The sequence below is a fragment of the Melanostigma gelatinosum genome, assembly GCF_949748355.1.
Source record: "Melanostigma gelatinosum genome assembly, chromosome: 10".
NCBI classification, from domain to species: domain Eukaryota; kingdom Metazoa; phylum Chordata; class Actinopteri; order Perciformes; family Zoarcidae; genus Melanostigma; species Melanostigma gelatinosum.
Genome location: NC_136643.1, coordinates 14,490,303 through 14,513,174, shown reverse-complemented (window position 1 = coordinate 14,513,174; position 22,872 = coordinate 14,490,303). Strand labels below are relative to the sequence as shown.

General features: G+C 41.8%; 3 protein-coding genes across 3 annotated transcripts; all 3 read left to right on the top strand.

Moving 5' to 3' along the window:
* Positions 1-6,998: 6,998 nt before the first annotated feature.
* Positions 6,999-7,752, top strand: LOC306783846 (ras-related protein Rab-9A-like). The gene has a single exon (XM_079277664.1). It carries the CDS (start codon positions 7,093-7,095, stop codon positions 7,564-7,566), a length of 474 nt encoding a protein of 157 aa, XP_079133790.1. The 5' UTR covers positions 6,999-7,092; the 3' UTR covers positions 7,567-7,752.
* Positions 7,753-15,222: 7,470 nt separating this feature from the next.
* LOC306783731 (citrate synthase-lysine N-methyltransferase CSKMT, mitochondrial-like) lies at positions 15,223-15,858 on the top strand (the record flags this gene model as incomplete). The annotated part of the gene is made up of 1 exon (XM_079277506.1): positions 15,223-15,858. The coding sequence occupies one exon, from the start codon at positions 15,223-15,225 to the stop codon at positions 15,856-15,858; it is 636 nt and encodes a 211-aa protein (XP_079133632.1).
* A 1,400-nt stretch (positions 15,859-17,258) lies between these two features.
* On the top strand, positions 17,259-17,978 carry LOC306783639 (ras-related protein Rab-9A-like). The gene has a single exon (XM_079277353.1). It carries the CDS (start codon positions 17,319-17,321, stop codon positions 17,790-17,792), a length of 474 nt encoding a protein of 157 aa, XP_079133479.1. The 5' UTR covers positions 17,259-17,318; the 3' UTR covers positions 17,793-17,978.
* The last annotated feature ends 4,894 nt before the right edge of the window (positions 17,979-22,872 follow it).

Here is a 22,872-nt window from a genome sequence, read left to right as displayed (position 1 = left end):
ACCATTATCTACATTTACATACATTATATGACAGCAAGTCCTTGGTCAGTGTTTTAAATCATGTAGACTAAAATCTAACCAAAGTGTGTACAGTGTTCATCCTAGCAGAATATTTCGGACCAAAGAACTCATTCGTGCACATTACTAACTTTGCTTCTTCCCACAAGTACTTGTTAAACAACTCATTTAACATGTGCATACATGCCACTATGCACAATAGCAATTAGTAAAGTTACATCAAGTTTCTACTTTAACAAAAGAAAATGGATCAAAGAGAGTAATACAGGTGTGATGCAGGGGTGTGTAAATGTAATGTCTCTGGAGAGACATTTGTCCAACGATGGCCCAAAGACAGACAGGATGTGGACCAGTAAACAAACCTCAGAAAATATGTTTTCATTTTATTTCAAATTGATGTTTGTGTCACTTATTCTGAAACTCTGGCTTCCTGTCACAACAATGTAGGAAACGTGAAACAGCAGGTCCACGTGCTGTCAATCTGTGGACACTGGAGGACCACATAGGACCAAGGACAGGGTCCAACCTGACACCCTCAAACCTCCATGCAAACATGCATCTCTATATTATTGGACATTATATGAGACCGTGTTTTTTAAATAGGCCTGAATGGAGACTTAATGTGTGGTTAACCCCTGGGCAGGTCACGTGACTCTCAAACGCGACAGGAGACTGAGTCACAATGTCATGTTAGTTGTATTATTTGAGCTCATGTGGATATATTCCTCTTAAAGTTGTATTTAATGTCTGTTTGTGCAGCGGAGGACTGTTGAGGACCTGATGGAGACTCTGAGGTAAGAACGAGCTGTTCTCAGTCGAACGTTCCATCGTTACCATGTTTACCAAATTGTGCATTTTTTCTAAATTCAGTCTGTTCCAACCGTTGGTCCGTCAGAAAAAGCCGAAATCTACTTTCACTCGAAAAAGCCGAAATCTACTTTCACTCGAAGAAACCTCCCAAGAAACACCTTCAAACCAGGATTTTTCTGCATCCGTGACTTAACGTTACTGATAAAGGTAAGTCTGATTCTGATCAACTTTTGCAGGAAAAAAAGCGATATTTATATACTTTTTCCACCACTGTTTTTTATGTATTTATTTATGTATCTATCTGAACCGATGTTTATTCTAATATTGATAATATTTTCAGTTATCAGTGTATATTAATCCACTAGGACTGACTTTTGACTGTTGAGACCAAGTTTAAACAAGTTTATCTGAACAAAAGCTGCTTTCTTGGTTAGCTAACGTTAGCTTTATAGACCCGACCGTCCAGCGTTAGCTTAAACTGAGAAATGCTAATATAAATATTGTTTCTTTATATTTATATAACTTCTCGGTGATACGGATCACAAGTGATGCACGCATGATAATATATTTAATCCATATTAACTCACAATTCATACATTTCTTACATACTTGTGATATTTTTCATACATATTAACACAATGAACAGCAGAGTGAAAGAACCACTAAAAGATATTTTCTATCGAAAAAGTGCTGATATGTTTCTGACTTTTAGTCAATGTAGACATATGGAAGGCCTCCTGCAGTAACAACACTGAAACAAATGCAAACATGTTGCACTGTACTGGGTTTGTTTCTGCTAATACTTTTGCGAGCGTATCATTTATTGTATGACATTTACTTTCTATCTAGTCACACTGCTTTGTGCTACTGATCCTTTCAATGTGATATGAGAAATGACTATGATATGGATCAGTGGTCTGAGGGTTGTGTGTGTTTTTAACCTCAGATGGCACGACAGTTCCCCTACGTCCCCCTACGTTCCTCCTCCACTCGCTGTGACCCATCTCCTCCCTCCTCTTGTGTCTTCTCCACTCCTATTTCTTCTCTCTCTTCTTCTAGTTCCTCTTCTAGCTCCTCTTCTAGCTCCTCTTCTAGTTCCTCTTCTAGCTCCTCTTCTAGCTCCTCTTCTAGCTCCTCTTCTAGCTCCTCTTCTAGCTCCTCTTCTAGCTCCTCTTCTAGCTCCTCTTCTAGCTCCTCTTCTAGCTCCTCACCTAGTCCCCCACCAGACTACAACCCTGGCAGCACGGACACAGTCCCTCCAACCAGGAGCACGGTAAGAACAAAGAACCTGAATGTCACACAGTTATTTTAACACTTTGATAAGTTTCTTTCATCATCTCCCATTGAGACTCACATACCGAATGACTAACAGAACTGCCTGCAGAGAAGTCTATATGATGTAACAGTCCTTGGTTTGTTTCCACGATGTGGAGCAGTGGTCTGATGGTTGTATTTCTTTTTTTAAACCTTCAGGCGGGACGACGCTTCACGTGGAGGTCTTTCCTCATCCCGGACCCCAACCGCCCCGACTTCCCACGGCTCATCCTCCGTAGAATCCCAGCCTCACAACGCAGGACTGGCTCCTCCACTCGCTGTGACCCATCTCCTCCCTCCTATTGTATCTTCACTCCTATTTCTCCTCTCTCTTCTTCTAGCTCCTCACCTAGTCCCCCACCAGACTACAACCCTGGCAGCACGGACACAGTCCCTCCAACCAGGAGCACGGTAAGAACAAAGAACCTGAATGTCACACAGTTATTTTAACACTTTGATAAGTTTCTTTCATCATCTCCCATTGAGACTCACATACCGAATGACTAACAGAACTGCCTGCAGAGAAGTCTATATGATGTAACAGTCCTTGGTTTGTTTCCACGATGTGGAGCAGTGGTCTGATGGTTGTATTTATTTTTTTAAACCTTCAGGCGGGACGACGCTTCACGTGGAGGACTTTCCTCATCCCGGACCCCAACCGCCCCGACTCCCCACGGATCATCCGCCGTAGAATCCCAGCCTCACAACGCAGCACTGGCTCCTCCACTCGCTGTGACCCATCTCCTCCCTCCTATTGTATCTTCACTCCTATTTCTCCTCTCTCTTCTTCTAGCTCCTCACCTAGTCCCCCACCAGACTACAACCCTGGCAGCACGGACACAGTCTCTCCAACCAGGAGCACGGTAAGAACAAAGAACCTGAATGTCACACAGTTATTTTAACACTTTGATAAGTTTCTTTCATCACCTCCCATTGAGACTCACATACCGAATGACTAACAGAACTGCCTGCAGAGAAGTCTATATGATGTAACAGTCCTTGGTTTGTTTCCACGATGTGGAGCAGTGTTCTGATGGTTGTATTTATTTTTTTAAACCTTCAGGCGGGACGACGCTTCACGTGGAGGTCTTTCCTCATCCCGGACCCCAACCGCCCCGACTCCCCACGGCTCATCCTCCGTAGAATCCCAGCCTCACAAAGCAGGACTGGCTCCTCCACTCGCTGTGACCCATCTCCTCCCTCCTATTGTATCTTCACTCCTATTTCTCCTCTCTCTTCTTCTAGCTCCTCACCTAGTCCCCCACCAGACTACAACCCTGGCAGCACGGACACAGTCCCTCCAACCAGGAGCACGGTAAGAACAAAGAACCTGAATGTCACACAGTTATTTTAACACTTTGGTAAGTTTCTTTCATCATCTCCCATTGAGACTCACATACCGAATGACTAACAGAACTGCCTGCAGAGAAGTCTATATGATGTAACAGTCCTTGGTTTGTTTCCACGATGTGGAGCAGTGGTCTGATGGTTGTATTTATTTTTTTAAACCTTCAGGCGGGACAACGCTTCACGTGGAAGTCTTTCCTCATCCCGGACCCCAACCGCCCCGACTCCCCACGGCTCATCCTCCGTAGAATCCCAGCCTCACAACGCAGCACTGGCTCCTCCACTCGCTGTGACCCATCTCCTCCCTCCTATTGTATCTTCACTCCTATTTCTCCTCTCTCTTCTTCTAGCTCCTCACCTAGCTCTTTTAGCTCTAACAATCTGTTTTTGTGTTCAATTTAGCTGCCGTCCAGTGTCGAGCCTCGGGTTTTCACCTGCACGAAGAAGCCTTCCAGTTAGTTCCTCGGAGATCAACTGTGTAGTCTTGGCGTTCCTGTGTCGAGCCTCGGGTATCACACAGACGTTCCAGCCTGCCTGCCAGCCACTTTCCGGCTAGGATCAGAGCGGAGGGTTACCTTACCTGTTCAACTTACCTGCCGTCCAGTGTCGAGCCTCGGGTTTTCACCTGCACGAAGAAGCCTTCCAGTTAGTTCCTCGGAGATCAACTGTGTAGTCTTGGCGTTCCTGTGTCGAGCCTCGGGTATCACACAGACGTTCCAGCCTGCCTGCCAGCCACTTTCCGGCTAGGATCAGAGCGGAGCGCGAGGACGCGCCTCTGTGTTTGACGTGACTGTTTACCTGTCGGCTTCGTCAGCCGCTCAGAGGATTTTGCCACTTTCCGGCTTGGACCCATGCGGAGCGCATAGAGACGCCTCCTTTTTGACTATGTATTTCCTGTCTTTTCCTCTGCCTGTGAGAAATAAATAAAATTGTTTTTTGAAAAATAACTCTGCTGTCCTGAGTCTGCATTTGGGTCCATGAACGCACCACATCATAACACCTTTGATTGTATTGTCACTGCACCGAGACTCAGGCAGGGTGTCTGCACACAGCGAGTGGTCTGGGGGGGAATAGCGTGAACCTCCAAATAAGTAAGAAAGAAAAGTTAAAGTGAGTTGCAGGTGTGTGCACTGATGTCTTACCTAATTGTCACCGATATGTTAGCTACAGAAGCTGACCATAAAGTAGCACTTTGTTGTGCAATAACGTCACACTCAGTTGCAAACTTGTTGGCAACACCAAGCTAATGCAGTCTAATATAACACAGCCTGGATACATCAACACATCTATTTAACAGTTTAAAGATGAACTGAGCATTATAAAGTACACAAAGGGAGGATTCAATGCAGGACTGTTGAGTGTATGTTGCTTTTTTATTTTAATGAGCAATGTGAGTCATTTGAGTTTGTCAGCTTGGTAGATCGTCTTCATGCCGAGCTTAGTGGCTTCTAAGGACCCAAGAAAAGGTCTTAAATCATATATTAAAAGAAAAGACATTTGACACATTAAATTGATGGATTTTAAATTTACTTCAGCATAAAGTCCCTCCAAATATGACAGAAGGATGGAGGCATTAAGGCAAGTTGTATGTGTTTTACTGCTAATGTTCACTCACTAACTCGTGACATAATCCCATCTGTGTTTCTGCCTAGCTGAACTGATTGAAAACATGGATAAGAAAGCAACTTGGGACCGCTTCTACACTGAGAGCAGCAGCAGCACAAACACCCTCAAACACTTTGAGTGGTTCTTTGGCTTCGATGCTGTCCGGGACTAATGCATGAACACGTCCAAACCAAAGCCATTCAAGCTCACAATCTTTCCTCTCGGCTTGAGTTCGTAGAGCTGGACTGCACACAGCTCCACGAGCACTACGGTTGTAGCAGTGTGGACCTTATAGTTGATAAGGGCACCACAGATGCCTTGTTGAGGTCTAAGGAAGGGAAATGGAAGGCCAATCAGGTGCTGAAGCAGTGTTTGTCGGTGTTGCGGAGCTCAGGGTCTCTGCTCCAGTTCTCTGATGAAGACCCTGATGCCAGGCTGCTGTGGCTGGAGACGGAGGCACAGGAGCCGGGGTTGATGGCAGCAGATGTTGGGGTGCAGGAGGTTGGGGAGCTAAGGGGACTGACTACTGCTACCAAGTGACTCCTCGCTCTATTGTATAGCAACTTTCTTCATCTGGATGGTGATAATATTAAATGAGTAAACTACTGAAGTGATTGTAAAAAGTAATTGATAAGGTACACAGAGTGAGTTATCCACCAAACTGGACCTCCACATTCCGACAGCAGAGACAATAGATTTACTACTTATAAAATAACCTGAAGGTAAAGAATGACCTCTTTATGAAATGATAAAAGTTGACAAACCACTTAAACCAGGGGTGCCCAATATGTCGCTCTAGTGGATTTGAGTGCAGCTGAGATGCTGGCAGATAGCAGCTAAATGAACAAAGCAAAATCAGAAATGGGGACTTTAAAGTGACGTTGGTTAAATGCACAAAGTCTATGGTTAAATGTCGCTCTCTGCTGGTTAAGTATGAAAAATACAAAGAAGTAAAAGATGTGTCACCGACGGAGAATATGGGAAGACAAATAGACACGCTGTTTGAAATTAATTTATCAAACTATATAACGTGCAACTCTGTGAATAATATTGTGTGTATACGTTGTAACACACAGTCTGTGGTCATAAGGGCTTGTAATGTTTTCTCAGCTCTCGTTGGTTGTTTCTGTCTGACAAGATCACATGACCCGATGCGCCCATGTAGCGTTAGCTTGTTAGCAGCTAGCTGCGTTAGCATCGAGCCTTTGGAGTTCACCAGGAAACGTGCGACCTGACGTTATCTCGAGCCACACCAAGGCGAGGAGCTGTCAAACAGGCTTTAATATTAATTCAGTGGTTTCGTGTTCTGTTTCTCGTTGACTCAGTAGCTGCTTGGCCCAAACTGTAAGGTACGTTACTAGCAATATCGCCCACAGGTAAGCTAGCGAATGTAATTCGTGCAGTATATTTGAAGAACCTAACTCCAGCTGTGTTCACTTGTTTTCTTTTTTTCATGTTAGCTTAGCTTAGCTAACGCGTAACCAGCTGATATACCCGCAACTTAGACTTAACTCTACTTGTGTGCTAGCATGTTTCAGCTATTAGTTTATTAGTGTGTTTGCGTTATCTTGACAAGCTAAATCTTTATATCAGGTAAGAGTGCTCACAAACAGTGAACGTTTGTAAGCAGCTTATGCTTCATTGGGCCATCTGTTAATCAGGAAACTGGTGTTTTACAGCTGGTTGAACGTTAACGTTACCTAACGTTATATGGCTGCTCACATCAATATTAAATATATGAGCATGTGACCAAGGACCGGGGTCTACAGCACATGATCTGGACAAGTGGAGGAGGCCAAAATCTATCAGGAGTAAGATAAAAAAAAAAAGGCTCAAACATTTCTTCCAAAAATTGTGTGTCTAGAGTAAAGTGCTAATTGCTTGCAATTTTTTCAAAATTATATTACAGTGTCATGCAGGCAATACAAATGTCTCTTACACATTGCATCTCTCCATTAGGTAAATTATTCTAAAGTGGTCGATCGGGATTGAACAGCCATGACGACAAAGACATCCCTGCTCAAAGTCATTCTGCTGGGTGATGGCGGTGTCGGAAAAAGCTCCATCATGAATCGTTACGTTACCAACAAGTTTGATGCGCACCTCTTCCACACCATTGGCGTGGAGTTCCTCAACAAGGAACTGGAGGTAGATGGCCACCAGGTGACCCTACAGATCTGGGATACTGCTGGCCAGGAGCGCTTCCGCAGCTTGAGGACTCCTTTCTATCGTGGCTCCGACTGCTGCCTGCTCACCTTCAGTGTCGATGACAACCAGAGTTTTCTCAATTTAGGCAACTGGAAGAAGGAGTTCATCTACTACGCAGATGTCAAGGAGCCAGAGACGTTTCCATTCGTGGTCTTGGGCAACAAAGTGGATGTGACAGAAAGGCAGGTGTCATCCGAGGAGGCTAAGCAATGGTGCCAGGAGTACACTATATTGCGGCCATTGTGGGGTCCATTGCCCCTGTAAGTGATGACGGACAATTGATTTGTCTCATGTCAATCCATATGTGTTATAGAAGTCCCACAAGCCTCAGGTGAATGTGCTGGGGAAGAAGATGAGGAGCAGAGGTGGGAGAGGGAGCGAAAGGAACGACTAGAACAAAGACAAAGGGTGCCACTTGATTTTCTAACACACGGGTCACAAGTCATCAGAGAAAGGTAATGACCAAATATATATATATATATATATATATATATATATATATATAATATATATATATATATATATATATATAATATATATATATATATATATATATATATATTATATATATATATATATATATATATATTTATATATATATTTATATATTTATATATATATATTATATATATATTATATATATATATATATATATATATATATATATATATTTATATATATATATATTATATATATTATATATATATATTTATATATATATATATATTATATATATATATTTATATATATATATATATATATATATTATATATATATATTTATATATATATATATATATATATATATATATATATATATATATATATATTATATATATATATATGCTGAGCAACAGACGTCTAACTGGACACAATTCAAATCGCAAGGATCAACAAGTCTTGGTTTATCAGAATTACCTGAAAGGAACAGTGTGTGAGATTTAGATCCATCTAGTGGTGAGGTTGCAAATTGCAACCAACTGCACAACCCTCAGCTCAGTACCTAATAGAACTACGGTGGCCTAAAGGTACGGATAGGTATCTTTAGGATTTTAGGCCAAGGAGCCACTCTTATCAATACTTTTTCATGACTAAATAATCTGAACAGGAATAGAAGTTATTTGTAATTTAGGTAGAACTAAATATTGGTTCTAGAGCTGCAACAGTTATGTTTACAACAGCAAAGCCACTAATAACTGGAAACAAATCTAAATTGTCCTGAGTGAAGTTTATAAATGATAATAATGAAGAACGCAGGTATCACATACAGTAGTATGTCATTCCTCCTGTCCTCTGTCCTGGCTGCTTTGTCTCAGCCAGCAGAGAAGTTTACAAGAACAAACTAAGACAAACAGACTTTTGGCCGAGCTCTGTATTCTGATGGTGACTTGTCAAAGAGTAAGAGTATAAGTCTACAAGAGGTTCAAAAGAAGTAGTGCAGCTTGAGAAGATAGGGGGTCATACTGTCAACACAGTTATGTTTAAAGAAAATGAAATTATAATGCATACATCTTAAGATTTATAGTTGTGGAAAGGAAAGGAAAATACCACAGATTCAGTGTTTGTTTTTAAACTAATACCACCAGTATGAGTTGACACGCCTCAGACTATTTAAGCCAATGGCTCAAAGAGGGGAAACCAGTATCTATAAAGCCAGAAACAGTGAGGGATCTGAGGGAACGCCATTTGGGCTTCAGCTGATTAATCGTGCCACTAAAAACTAATGTACACAGAAAGAAAGGACAAATCAACTTACTTTCCCAGTAGAAGATGAACCTTGTGACTGAAATACAATTGAAAGCGCCTACGTTTATATCGGCTGAATTGTACATATTCAAATGTCATGAAACTGTTCTTGCAGTTATTTTCGGACAGAGATTCCACACGGAGATATACAACTTTGAGCAGTTTTTCTCTTCCTATTAAATCTAATTGTACTCCTACGCCCTAAGGTGTAGTCTTACCTTTGGTTTGAGGGGTTTGAGCGCGGGGAGGTCTGTACCCTCAGCTCTCTGTCGGCTAGAGTCAAAAACCTTCCTCCTTTTGGTTGCTGACTTTTGGCAGATTTTCGCATGCCTTTGCTGTAGTGAGAGAAAAAGAGATGCACAGGACACAACAACTACACAGATGTAATGTGTCTCGACATGTTTTTGGGAAACATTTGAGATCTGTGCCTCTCTATTGCCCTATCTGCCATTTTGTCTCAATCACAATTCAAAAATGATTATTTTTAGTTGTTTTGAAAGAGTCAGAGAGCAAGACATGTGTCATTTCTGTGACAGCTGTGAAGTAAAGAATGCAAAACATCTTTCAAGGAAAATCTAACCACAAACTACAAAGTTCACACAAATACACACATGCCAACAAATGCATAACACAGTATTTGACAACTAATTTGGTTGAGTGCTAGAAGTGCACAAATGTGTGTATTGGCATCACAGGAAAACAATTTGTTCCATTAACTTATTGAGATCATTGTAGCTCTGATGTGATAAAACACATCTCTGTATTATATTTTACTCATGTTAGCAAAACAGACAGTAATGATGACAGCAAATATAGTGGTGTTAATGAACATATGCATCATATTTGTCTTTATCTATGTCTGTAACTACTATATAGATGAGACTGTGTACAAAATGCTTTCCACAATAACAATTATGTAAAGAAGTGTAAGTAATCTCAATCGTGCTTCAAGTGTACAAATAGCATTTGTTTTTCGGGTTTGATTCCTTGGTGACAAATTCTATTACATAGCAGCCAACCATTATCTACATTTACATACATTATATGACAGCAAGTCCTTGGTCAGTGTTTTAAATCATGTAGACTAAAATCTAACCAAAGTGTGTACAGTGTTCATCCTAGCAGAATATTTCGGACCAAAGAACTCATTCGTGCACATTACTAACTTTGCTTCTTCCCACAAGTACTTGTTAAACAACTCATTTAACATGTGCATACATGCCACTATGCACAATAGCAATTAGTAAAGTTACATCAAGTTTCTACTTTAACAAAAGAAAATGGATCAAAGAGAGTAATACAGGTGTGATGCAGGGGTGTGTAAATGTAATGTCTCTGGAGAGACATTTGTCCAACGATGGCCCAAAGACAGACAGGATGTGGACCAGTAAACAAACCTCAGAAAATATGTTTTCATTTTATTTCAAATTGATGTTTGTGTCACTTATTCTGAAACTCTGGCTTCCTGTCACAACAATGTAGGAAACGTGAAACAGCAGGTCCACGTGCTGTCAATCTGTGGACACTGGAGGACCACATAGGACCAAGGACAGGGTCCAACCTGACACCCTCAAACCTCCATGCAAACATGCATCTCTATATTATTGGACATTATATGAGACCGTGTTTTTTAAATAGGCCTGAATGGAGACTTAATGTGTGGTTAACCCCTGGGCAGGTCACGTGACTCTCAAACGCGACAGGAGACTGAGTCACAATGTCATGTTAGTTGTATTATTTGAGCTCATGTGGATATATTCCTCTTAAAGTTGTATTTAATGTCTGTTTGTGCAGCGGAGGACTGTTGAGGACCTGATGGAGACTCTGAGGTAAGAACGAGCTGTTCTCAGTCGAACGTTCCATCGTTACCATGTTTACCAAATTGTGCATTTTTTCTAAATTCAGTCTGTTCCAACCGTTGGTCCGTCAGAAAAAGCCGAAATCTACTTTCACTCGAAAAAGCCGAAATCTACTTTCACTCGAAGAAACCTCCCAAGAAACACCTTCAAACCAGGATTTTTCTGCATCCGTGACTTAACGTTACTGATAAAGGTAAGTCTGATTCTGATCAACTTTTGCAGGAAAAAAAGCGATATTTATATACTTTTTCCACCACTGTTTTTTATGTATTTATTTATGTATCTATCTGAACCGATGTTTATTCTAATATTGATAATATTTTCAGTTATCAGTGTATATTAATCCACTAGGACTGACTTTTGACTGTTGAGACCAAGTTTAAACAAGTTTATCTGAACAAAAGCTGCTTTCTTGGTTAGCTAACGTTAGCTTTATAGACCCGACCGTCCAGCGTTAGCTTAAACTGAGAAATGCTAATATAAATATTGTTTCTTTATATTTATATAACTTCTCGGTGATACGGATCACAAGTGATGCACGCATGATAATATATTTAATCCATATTAACTCACAATTCATACATTTCTTACATACTTGTGATATTTTTCATACATATTAACACAATGAACAGCAGAGTGAAAGAACCACTAAAAGATATTTTCTATCGAAAAAGTGCTGATATGTTTCTGACTTTTAGTCAATGTAGACATATGGAAGGCCTCCTGCAGTAACAACACTGAAACAAATGCAAACATGTTGCACTGTACTGGGTTTGTTTCTGCTAATACTTTTGCGAGCGTATCATTTATTGTATGACATTTACTTTCTATCTAGTCACACTGCTTTGTGCTACTGATCCTTTCAATGTGATATGAGAAATGACTATGATATGGATCAGTGGTCTGAGGGTTGTGTGTGTTTTTAACCTCAGATGGCACGACAGTTCCCCTACGTCCCCCTACGTTCCTCCTCCACTCGCTGTGACCCATCTCCTCCCTCCTCTTGTGTCTTCTCCACTCCTATTTCTTCTCTCTCTTCTTCTAGTTCCTCTTCTAGCTCCTCTTCTAGCTCCTCTTCTAGTTCCTCTTCTAGCTCCTCTTCTAGCTCCTCTTCTAGCTCCTCTTCTAGCTCCTCTTCTAGCTCCTCTTCTAGCTCCTCTTCTAGCTCCTCTTCTAGCTCCTCACCTAGTCCCCCACCAGACTACAACCCTGGCAGCACGGACACAGTCCCTCCAACCAGGAGCACGGTAAGAACAAAGAACCTGAATGTCACACAGTTATTTTAACACTTTGATAAGTTTCTTTCATCATCTCCCATTGAGACTCACATACCGAATGACTAACAGAACTGCCTGCAGAGAAGTCTATATGATGTAACAGTCCTTGGTTTGTTTCCACGATGTGGAGCAGTGGTCTGATGGTTGTATTTCTTTTTTTAAACCTTCAGGCGGGACGACGCTTCACGTGGAGGTCTTTCCTCATCCCGGACCCCAACCGCCCCGACTTCCCACGGCTCATCCTCCGTAGAATCCCAGCCTCACAACGCAGGACTGGCTCCTCCACTCGCTGTGACCCATCTCCTCCCTCCTATTGTATCTTCACTCCTATTTCTCCTCTCTCTTCTTCTAGCTCCTCACCTAGTCCCCCACCAGACTACAACCCTGGCAGCACGGACACAGTCCCTCCAACCAGGAGCACGGTAAGAACAAAGAACCTGAATGTCACACAGTTATTTTAACACTTTGATAAGTTTCTTTCATCATCTCCCATTGAGACTCACATACCGAATGACTAACAGAACTGCCTGCAGAGAAGTCTATATGATGTAACAGTCCTTGGTTTGTTTCCACGATGTGGAGCAGTGGTCTGATGGTTGTATTTATTTTTTTAAACCTTCAGGCGGGACGACGCTTCACGTGGAGGACTTTCCTCATCCCGGACCCCAACCGCCCCGACTCCCCACGGATCATCCGCCGTAGAATCCCAGCCTCACAACGCAGCACTGGCTCCTCCACTCGCTGTGACCCATCTCCTCCCTCCTATTGTATCTTCACTCCTATTTCTCCTCTCTCTTCTTCTAGCTCCTCACCTAGTCCCCCACCAGACTACAACCCTGGCAGCACGGACACAGTCTCTCCAACCAGGAGCACGGTAAGAACAAAGAACCTGAATGTCACACAGTTATTTTAACACTTTGATAAGTTTCTTTCATCACCTCCCATTGAGACTCACATACCGAATGACTAACAGAACTGCCTGCAGAGAAGTCTATATGATGTAACAGTCCTTGGTTTGTTTCCACGATGTGGAGCAGTGTTCTGATGGTTGTATTTATTTTTTTAAACCTTCAGGCGGGACGACGCTTCACGTGGAGGTCTTTCCTCATCCCGGACCCCAACCGCCCCGACTCCCCACGGCTCATCCTCCGTAGAATCCCAGCCTCACAAAGCAGGACTGGCTCCTCCACTCGCTGTGACCCATCTCCTCCCTCCTATTGTATCTTCACTCCTATTTCTCCTCTCTCTTCTTCTAGCTCCTCTTCTAGCTCCTCACCTAGTCCCCCACCAGACTACAACCCTGGCAGCACGGACACAGTCCCTCCAACCAGGAGCACGGTAAGAACAAATAACCTGAATGTCACACAGTTATTTTAACACTTTGGTAAGTTTCTTTCATCATCTCCCATTGAGACTCACATACCGAATGACTAACAGAACTGCCTGCAGAGAAGTCTATATGATGTAACAGTCCTTGGTTTGTTTCCACGATGTGGAGCAGTGGTCTGATGGTTGTATTTATTTTTTTAAACCTTGAGGCGGGACAACGCTTCACGTGGAAGTCTTTCCTCATCCCGGACCCCAACCGCCCCGACTCCCCACGGCTCATCCTCCGTAGAATCCCAGCCTCACAACGCAGCACTGGCTCCTCCACTCGCTGTGACCCATCTCCTCCCTCCTATTCTATCTTCACTCCTATTTCTCCTCTCTCTTCTTCTAGCTCCTCACCTAGCTCTTTTAGCTCTAACAATCTGTTTTTGTGTTCAATTTAGCTGCCGTCCAGTGTCGAGCCTCGGGTTTTCACCTGCACGAAGAAGCCTTCCAGTTAGTTCCTCGGAGATCAACTGTGTAGTCTTGGCGTTCCTGTGTCGAGCCTCGGGTATCACACAGACGTTCCAGCCTGCCTGCCAGCCACTTTCCGGCTAGGATCAGAGCGGAGGGTTACCTTACCTGTTCAACTTACCTGCCGTCCAGTGTCGAGCCTCGGGTTTTCACCTGCACGAAGAAGCCTTCCAGTTAGTTCCTCGGAGATCAACTGTGTAGTCTTGGCGTTCCTGTGTCGAGCCTCGGGTATCACACAGACGTTCCAGCCTGCCTGCCAGCCACTTTCCGGCTAGGATCAGAGCGGAGCGCGAGGACGCGCCTCTGTGTTTGACGTGACTGTTTACCTGTCGGCTTCGTCAGCCGCTCAGAGGATTTTGCCACTTTCCGGCTTGGACCCATGCGGAGCGCATAGAGACGCCTCCTTTTTGACTATGTATTTCCTGTCTTTTCCTCTGCCTGTGAGAAATAAATAAAATTGTTTTTTGAAAAATAACTCTGCTGTCCTGAGTCTGCATTTGGGTCCATGAACGCACCACATCATAACACCTTTGATTGTATTGTCACTGCACCGAGACTCAGGCAGGGTGTCTGCACACAGCGAGTGGTCTGGGGGGGAATAGCGTGAACCTCCAAATAAGTAAGAAAGAAAAGTTAAAGTGAGTTGCAGGTGTGTGCACTGATGTCTTACCTAATTGTCACCGATATGTTAGCTACAGAAGCTGACCATAAAGTAGCACTTTGTTGTGCAATAACGTCACACTCAGTTGCAAACTTGTTGGCAACACCAAGCTAATGCAGTCTAATATAACACAGCCTGGATACATCAACACATCTATTTAACAGTTTAAAGATGAACTGAGCATTATAAAGTACACAAAGGGAGGATTCAATGCAGGACTGTTGAGTGTATGTTGCTTTTTTATTTTAATGAGCAATGTGAGTCATTTGAGTTTGTCAGCTTGCTAGATCGTCTTCATGCCGAGCTTAGTGGCTTCTAAGGACCCAAGAAAAGGTCTTAAATCATATATTAAAAGAAAAGACATTTGACACATTAAATTGATGGATTTTAAATTTACTTCAGCATAAAGTCCCTCCAAATATGACAGAAGGATGGAGGCATTAAGGCAAGTTGTATGTGTTTTACTGCTAATGTTCACTCACTAACTCGTGACATAATCCCATCTGTGTTTCTGCCTAGCTGAACTGATTGAAAACATGGATAAGAAAGCAACTTGGGACCGCTTCTACACTGAGAGCAGCAGCAGCACAAACACCTTCAAACACTTTGAGTGGTTCTTTGGCTTCGATGCTGTCCGGGACTTCATTATGCTCCTATTGCAGACCAAGCCCCACCCAGACGGTTTGCTCCAAGTCCTGGCTATGGGCTGTGGCACTTCTGCTTTCGGGCCCTGTATTTACAGACGCTCTCCTCTCCCGGTCCGGGTCACTTGTGCAGACATTTCCCCCATAGCTGTGCGACTAATGCATGAACACGTCCAAACCAAAGCCATTCAAGCTCACAATCTTTCCTCTCGGCTTGAGTTCGTAGAGCTGGACTGCACACAGCTCCACGAGCACTACGGTTGTAGCAGTGTGGACCTTATAGTTGATAAGGGCACCACAGATGCCTTGTTGAGGTCTAAGGAAGGGAAATGGAAGGCCAATCAGGTGCTGAAGCAGTGTTTGTCGGTGTTGCGGAGCTCAGGGTCTCTGCTCCAGTTCTCTGATGAAGACCCTGATGCCAGGCTGCTGTGGCTGGAGACGGAGGCACAGGAGCCGGGGTTGATGGCAGCAGATGTTGGGGTGCAGGAGGTTGGGGAGCTAAGGGGACTGACTACTGCTACCAAGTGACTCCTCGCTCTATTGTATAGCAACTTTCTTCATCTGGATGGTGATAATATTAAATGAGTAAACTACTGAAGTGATTGTAAAAAGTAATTGATAAGGTACACAGAGTGAGTTATCCACCAAACTGGACCTCCACATTCCGACAGCAGAGACAATAGATTTACTACTTATAAAATAACCTGAAGGTAAAGAATGACCTCTTTATGAAATGATAAAAGTTGACAAACCACTTAAACCAGGGGTGCCCAATATGTCGCTCTAGTGGATTTGAGTGCAGCTGAGATGCTGGCAGATAGCAGCTAAATGAACAAAGCAAAATCAGAAATGGGGACTTTAAAGTGACGTTGGTTAAATGCACAAAGTCTATGGTTAAATGTCGCTCTCTGCTGGTTAAGTATGAAAAATACAAAGAAGTAAAAGATGTGTCACCGACGGAGAATATGGGAAGACAAATAGACACGCTGTTTGAAATTAATTTATCAAACTATATAACGTGCAACTCTGTGAATAATATTGTGTGTATACGTTGTAACACACAGTCTGTGGTCATAAGGGCTTGTAATGTTTTCTCAGCTCTCGTTGGTTGTTTCTGTCTGACAAGATCACATGACCCGATGCGCCCATGTATCGTTAGCTTGTTAGCAGCTAGCTGCGTTAGCATCGAGCCTTTGGAGTTCACCAGGAAACGTGCGACCTGACGTTATCTCGAGCCACACCAAGGCGAGGAGCTGTCAAACAGGCTTTAATATTAATTCAGTGGTTTCGTGTTCTGTTTCTCGTTGACTCAGTAGCTGCTTGGCCCAAACTGTAAGGTACGTTACTAGCAATATCGCCCACAGGTAAGCTAGCGAATGTAATTCGTGCAGTATATTTGAAGAACCTAACTCCAGCTGTGTTCACTTGTTTTCTTTTTTTCATGTTAGCTTAGCTTAGCTAACGCGTAACCAGCTGATATACCCGCAACTTAGACTTAACTCTACTTGTGTGCTAGCATGTTTCAGCTATTAGTTTATTAGTGTGTTTGCGTTATCTTGACAAGCTAAATCTTTATATCAGGTAAGAGTGCTCACAAACAGTGAACGTTTGTAAGCAGCTTATGCTTCATTGGGCCATCTGTTAATCAGGAAACTGGTGTTTTACAGCTGGTTGAACGTTAACGTTACCTAACGTTATATGGCTGCTCACATCAATATTAAATATATGAGCATGTGACCAAGGACCGGGGTCTACAGCACATGATCTGGACAAGTGGAGGAGGCCAAAATCTATCAGGAGTAAGATAAAAAAAAAAAAAGGCTCAAACATTTCTTCCAAAAATTGTGTGTCTAGAGTAAAGTGCTAATTGCTTGCAATTTTTTCAAAATTATATTACAGTGTCATGCAGGCAATACAAATGTCTCTTACACATTGCATCTCTCCATTAGGTAAATTATTCTAAAGTGGTCGATCGGGATTGAACAGCCATGACGACAAAGACATCCCTGCTCAAAGTCATTCTGCTGGGTGATGGCGGTGTCGGAAAAAGCTCCATCATGAATCGTTACGTTACCAACAAGTTTGATGCGCACCTCTTCCACACCATTGGCGTGGAGTTCCTCAACAAGGAACTGGAGGTAGATGGCCACCAGGTGACCCTACAGATCTGGGATACTGCTGGCCAGGAGCGCTTCCGCAGCTTGAGGACTCCTTTCTATCGTGGCTCCGACTGCTGCCTGCTCACCTTCAGTGTCGATGACGACCAGAGTTTTCTCAATTTAGGCAACTGGAAGAAGGAGTTCATCTACTACGCAGATGTCAAGGAGCCAGAGACGTTTCCATTCGTGGTCTTGGGCAACAAAGTGGATGTGACAGAAAGGCAGGTGTCATCCGAGGAGGCTAAGCAATGGTGCCAGGAGTACACTATATTGCGGCCATTGTGGGGTCCATTGCCCCTGTAAGTGATGACGGACAATTGATTTGTCTCATGTCAATCCATATGTGTTATAGAAGTCCCACAAGCCTCAGGTGAATGTGCTGGGGAAGAAGATGAGGAGCAGAGGTGGGAGAGGGAGCGAAAGGAACGACTAGAACAAAGACAAAGGGTGCCACTTGATTTTCTAACACACGGGTCACAAGTCATCAGAGAAAGGTAATGACCAAATATATATATATATATATATATAATATATATATATATATATATATAATATATATATATATATATATATATATTATATATATAATATATATATATATATATATATTATATATATATATATATATTTATATATATATATTATATATATATTATATATATATAATATATATATATATATATAATATATATATATATATATATATATATATATATATTATATATATATATATATATTATATATATATATATATATATATATATATATATATATATATATATATATATATATATGCTGAGCAACAGACGTCTAACTGGACACAATTCAAATCGCAAGGATCAACAAGTCTTGGTTTATCAGAATTACCTGAAAGGAACAGTGTGTGAGATTTAGATCCATCTAGTGGTGAGGTTGCAAATTGCAACCAACTGCACAACCCTCAGCTCAGTACCTAATAGAACTACGGTGGCCTAAAGGTACGGATAGGTATCTTTAGGATTTTAGGCCAAGGAGCCACTCTTATCAATACTTTTTCATGACTAAATAATCTGAACAGGAATAGAAGTTATTTGTAATTTAGGTAGAACTAAATATTGGTTCTAGAGCTGCAACAGTTATGTTTACAACAGCAAAGCCACTAATAACTGGAAACAAATCTAAATTGTCCTGAGTGAAGTTTATAAATGATAATAATGAAGAACGCAGGTATCACATACAGTAGTATGTCATTCCTCCTGTCCTCTGTCCTGGCTGCTTTGTCTCAGCCAGCAGAGAAGTTTACAAGAACAAACTAAGACAAACAGACTTTTGGCCGAGCTCTGTATTCTGATGGTGACTTGTCAAAGAGTAAGAGTATAAGTCTACAAGAGGTTCAAAAGAAGTAGTGCAGCTTGAGAAGATAGGGGGTCATACTGTCAACACAGTTATGTTTAAAGAAAATGAAATTATAATGCATACATCTTAAGATTTATAGTTGTGGAAAGGAAAGGAAAATACCACAGATTCAGTGTTTGTTTTTAAACTAATACCACCAGTATGAGTTGACACGCCTCAGACTATTTAAGCCAATGGCTCAAAGAGGGGAAACCAGTATCTATAAAGCCAGAAACAGTGAGGGATCTGAGGGAACGCCATTTGGGCTTCAGCTGATTAATCGTGCCACTAAAAACTAATGTACACAGAAAGAAAGGACAAATCAACTTACTTTCCCAGTAGAAGATGAACCTTGTGACTGAAATACAATTGAAAGCGCCTACGTTTATATCGGCTGAATTGTACATATTCAAATGTCATGAAACTGTTCTTGCAGTTATTTTCGGACAGAGATTCCACACGGAGATATACAACTTTGAGCAGTTTTTCTCTTCCTATTAAATCTAATTGTACTCCTACGCCCTAAGGTGTAGTCTTACCTTTGGTTTGAGGGGTTTGAGCGCGGGGAGGTCTGTACCCTCAGCTCTCTGTCGGCTAGAGTCAAAAACCTTCCTCCTTTTGGTTGCTGACTTTTGGCAGATTTTCGCATGCCTTTGCTGTAGTGAGAGAAAAAGAGATGCACAGGACACAACAACTACACAGATGTAATGTGTCTCGACATGTTTTTGGGAAACATTTGAGATCTGTGCCTCTCTATTGCCCTATCTGCCATTTTGTCTCAATCACAATTCAAAAATGATTATTTTTAGTTGTTTTGAAAGAGTCAGAGAGCAAGACATGTGTCATTTCTGTGACAGCTGTGAAGTAAAGAATGCAAAACATCTTTCAAGGAAAATCTAACCACAAACTACAAAGTTCACACAAATACACACATGCCAACAAATGCATAACACAGTATTTGACAACTAATTTGGTTGAGTGCTAGAAGTGCACAAATGTGTGTATTGGCGTCACAGGAAAACAATTTGTTCCATTAACTTATTGAGATCATTGTAGCTCTGATGTGATAAAACACATCTCTGTATTATATTTTACTCATGTTAGCAAAACAGACAGTAATGATGATAGCAAATATAGTGGTATTAATGAACATATGCATCATATTTGTCTTTATCTATGTCTGTAACTACTATATAGATGAGACTGTGTACAAAATGCTTTCCACAATAACAATTATGTAAAGAAGTGTAAGTAATCTCAATCGTGCTTCAAGTGTACAAATAGCATTTGTTTTTCGGGTTTGATTCCTTGGTGACAAATTCTATTACATAGCAGCCAACCATTATCTACATTTACATACATTATATGACAGCAAGTCCTTGGTCAGTGTTTTAAATCATGTAGACTAAAATCTAACCAAAGTGTGTACAGTGTTCATCCTAGCAGAATATTTCGGACCAAAGAACACATTCGTGCACATTACTAACTTTGCTTCTTCCCACAAGTACTTGTTAAACAACTCATTTAACATGTGCATACATGCCACTATGCACAATAGCAATTAGTAAAGTTACATCAAGTTTCTACTTTAACAAAAGAAAATGGATCAAAGAGAGTAATACAGGTGTGATGCAGGGGTGTGTAAATGTAATGTCTCTGGAGAGACATTTGTCCAACGATGGCCCAAAGACAGACAGGATGTGGACCAGTAAACAAACCTCAGAAAATATGTTTTCATTTTATTTCAAATTGATGTTTGTGTCACTTATTCTGAAACTCTGGCTTCCTGTCACAACAATGTAGGAAACGTGAAACAGCAGGTCCACGTGCTGTCAATCTGTGGACACTGGAGGACCACATAGGACCAAGGACAGGGTCCAACCTGACACCCTCAAACCTCCATGCAAACATGCATCTCTATATTATTGGACATTATATGAGACCGTGTTTTTTAAATAGGCCTGAATGGAGACTTAATGTGTGGTTAACCCCTGGGCAGGTCACGTGACTCTCAAACGCGACAGGAGACTGAGTCGCAATGTCATGTTAGTTGTATTATTTGAGCTCATGTGGATATATTCCTCTTAAAGTTGTATTTAATGTCTGTTTGTGCAGCGGAAGACTGTTGAGGACCTGATGGAGACTCTGAGGTAAGAACGAGCTGTTCTCAGTCGAACGTTCCATCGTTACCATGGTTACCAAATTGTGCATTTTTTCTAAATTCAGTCTGTTCCAACCGTTGGTCCGTCAGAAAAAGCCGAAATCTACTTTCACTCGAAAAAGCCGAAATCTACTTTCACTCGAAGAAACCTCCCAAGAAACACCTTCAAACCAGGATTTTTCTGCATCCGTGACTTAACGTTACTGATAAAGGTAAGTCTGATTCTGATCAACTTTTGCAGGAAAAAAAGCGATATTTATATACTTTTTCCACCACTGTTTTTTATGTATTTATTTATGTATCTATCTGAACCGATGTTTATTCTAATATTGATAATATTTTCAGTTATCAGTGTATATTAATCCACTAGGACTGACTTTTGACTGTTGAGACCAAGTTTAAACAAGTTTATCTGAACAAAAGCTGCTTTCTTGGTTAGCTAACGTTAGCTTTATAGACCCGACCGTCCAGCGTTAGCTTAAACTGAGAAATGCTAATAGAAATATTGTTTCTTTATATTTATATAACTTCTCGGTGATACGGATCACAAGTGATGCACGCATGATAATATATTTAATCCATATTAACTCACAATTCATACATTTCTTACATACTTGTGATATTTTTCATACATATTAACACAATGAACAGCAGAGTGAAAGAACCACTAAAAGATATTTTCTATCGAAAAAGTGCTGATATGTTTCTGACTTTTAGTCAATGTAGACATATGGAAGGCCTCCTGCAGTAACAACACTGAAACAAATGCAAACATGTTGCACTGTACTGGGTTTGTTTCTGCTAATACTTTTGCGAGCGTATCATTTATTGTATGACATTTACTTTCTATCTAGTCACACTGCTTTGTGCTACTGATCCTTTCAATGTGATATGAGAAATGACTATGATATGGATCAGTGGTCTGAGGGTTGTGTGTGTTTTTAACCTCAGATGGCACGACAGTTCCCCTACGTCCCCCTACGTTCCTCCTCCACTCGCTGTGACCCATCTCCTCCCTCCTCTTGTGTCTTCTCCACTCCTATTTCTTCTCTCTCTTCTTCTAGCTCCTCTTCTAGCTCCTCTTCTAGCTCCTCTTCTAGCTCCTCACCTAGTCCCCCACCAGACTACAACCCTGGCAGCACGGACACAGTCCCTCCAACCAGGAGCACGGTAAGAACAAAGAACCTGAATGTCACACAGTTATTTTAACACTTTGATAAGTTTCTTTCATCATCTCCCATTGAGACTCACATACCGAATGACTAACAGAACTGCCTGCAGAGAAGTCTATATGATGTAACAGTCCTTGGTTTGTTTCCACGATGTGGAGCAGTGGTCTGATGGTTGTATTTATTTTTTTAAACCTTCAGGCGGGACGACGCTTCACGTGGAGGACTTTCCTCATCCCGGACCCCAACCGCCCCGACTCCCCACGGATCATCCGCCGTAGAATCCCAGCCTCACAACGCAGGACTGGCTCCTCCACTCGCTGTGACCCATCTCCTCCCTCCTATTGTATCTTCACTCCTATTTCTCCTCTCTCTTCTTCTAGCTCCTCACCTAGTCCCCCACCAGACTACAACCCTGGCAGCACGGACACAGTCTCTCCAACCAGGAGCACGGTAAGAACAAAGAACCTGAATGTCACACAGTTATTTTAACACTTTGATAAGTTTCTTTCATCACCTCCCATTGAGACTCACATACCGAATGACTAACAGAACTGCCTGCAGAGAAGTCTATATGATGTAACAGTCCTTGGTTTGTTTCCACGATGTGGAGCAGTGTTCTGATGGTTGTATTTATTTTTTTAAACCTTCAGGCGGGACGACGCTTCACGTGGAGGTC

Bases quoted from the DNA above. Each gene is read 5' to 3' on its own strand.
- LOC306783846 (XM_079277664.1), top strand. From the start codon at position 7,093: ATGACGACAAAGACATCCCTGCTCAAAGTCATTCTGCTGGGTGATGGC.
- LOC306783639 (XM_079277353.1), top strand. From the start codon at position 17,319: ATGACGACAAAGACATCCCTGCTCAAAGTCATTCTGCTGGGTGATGGC.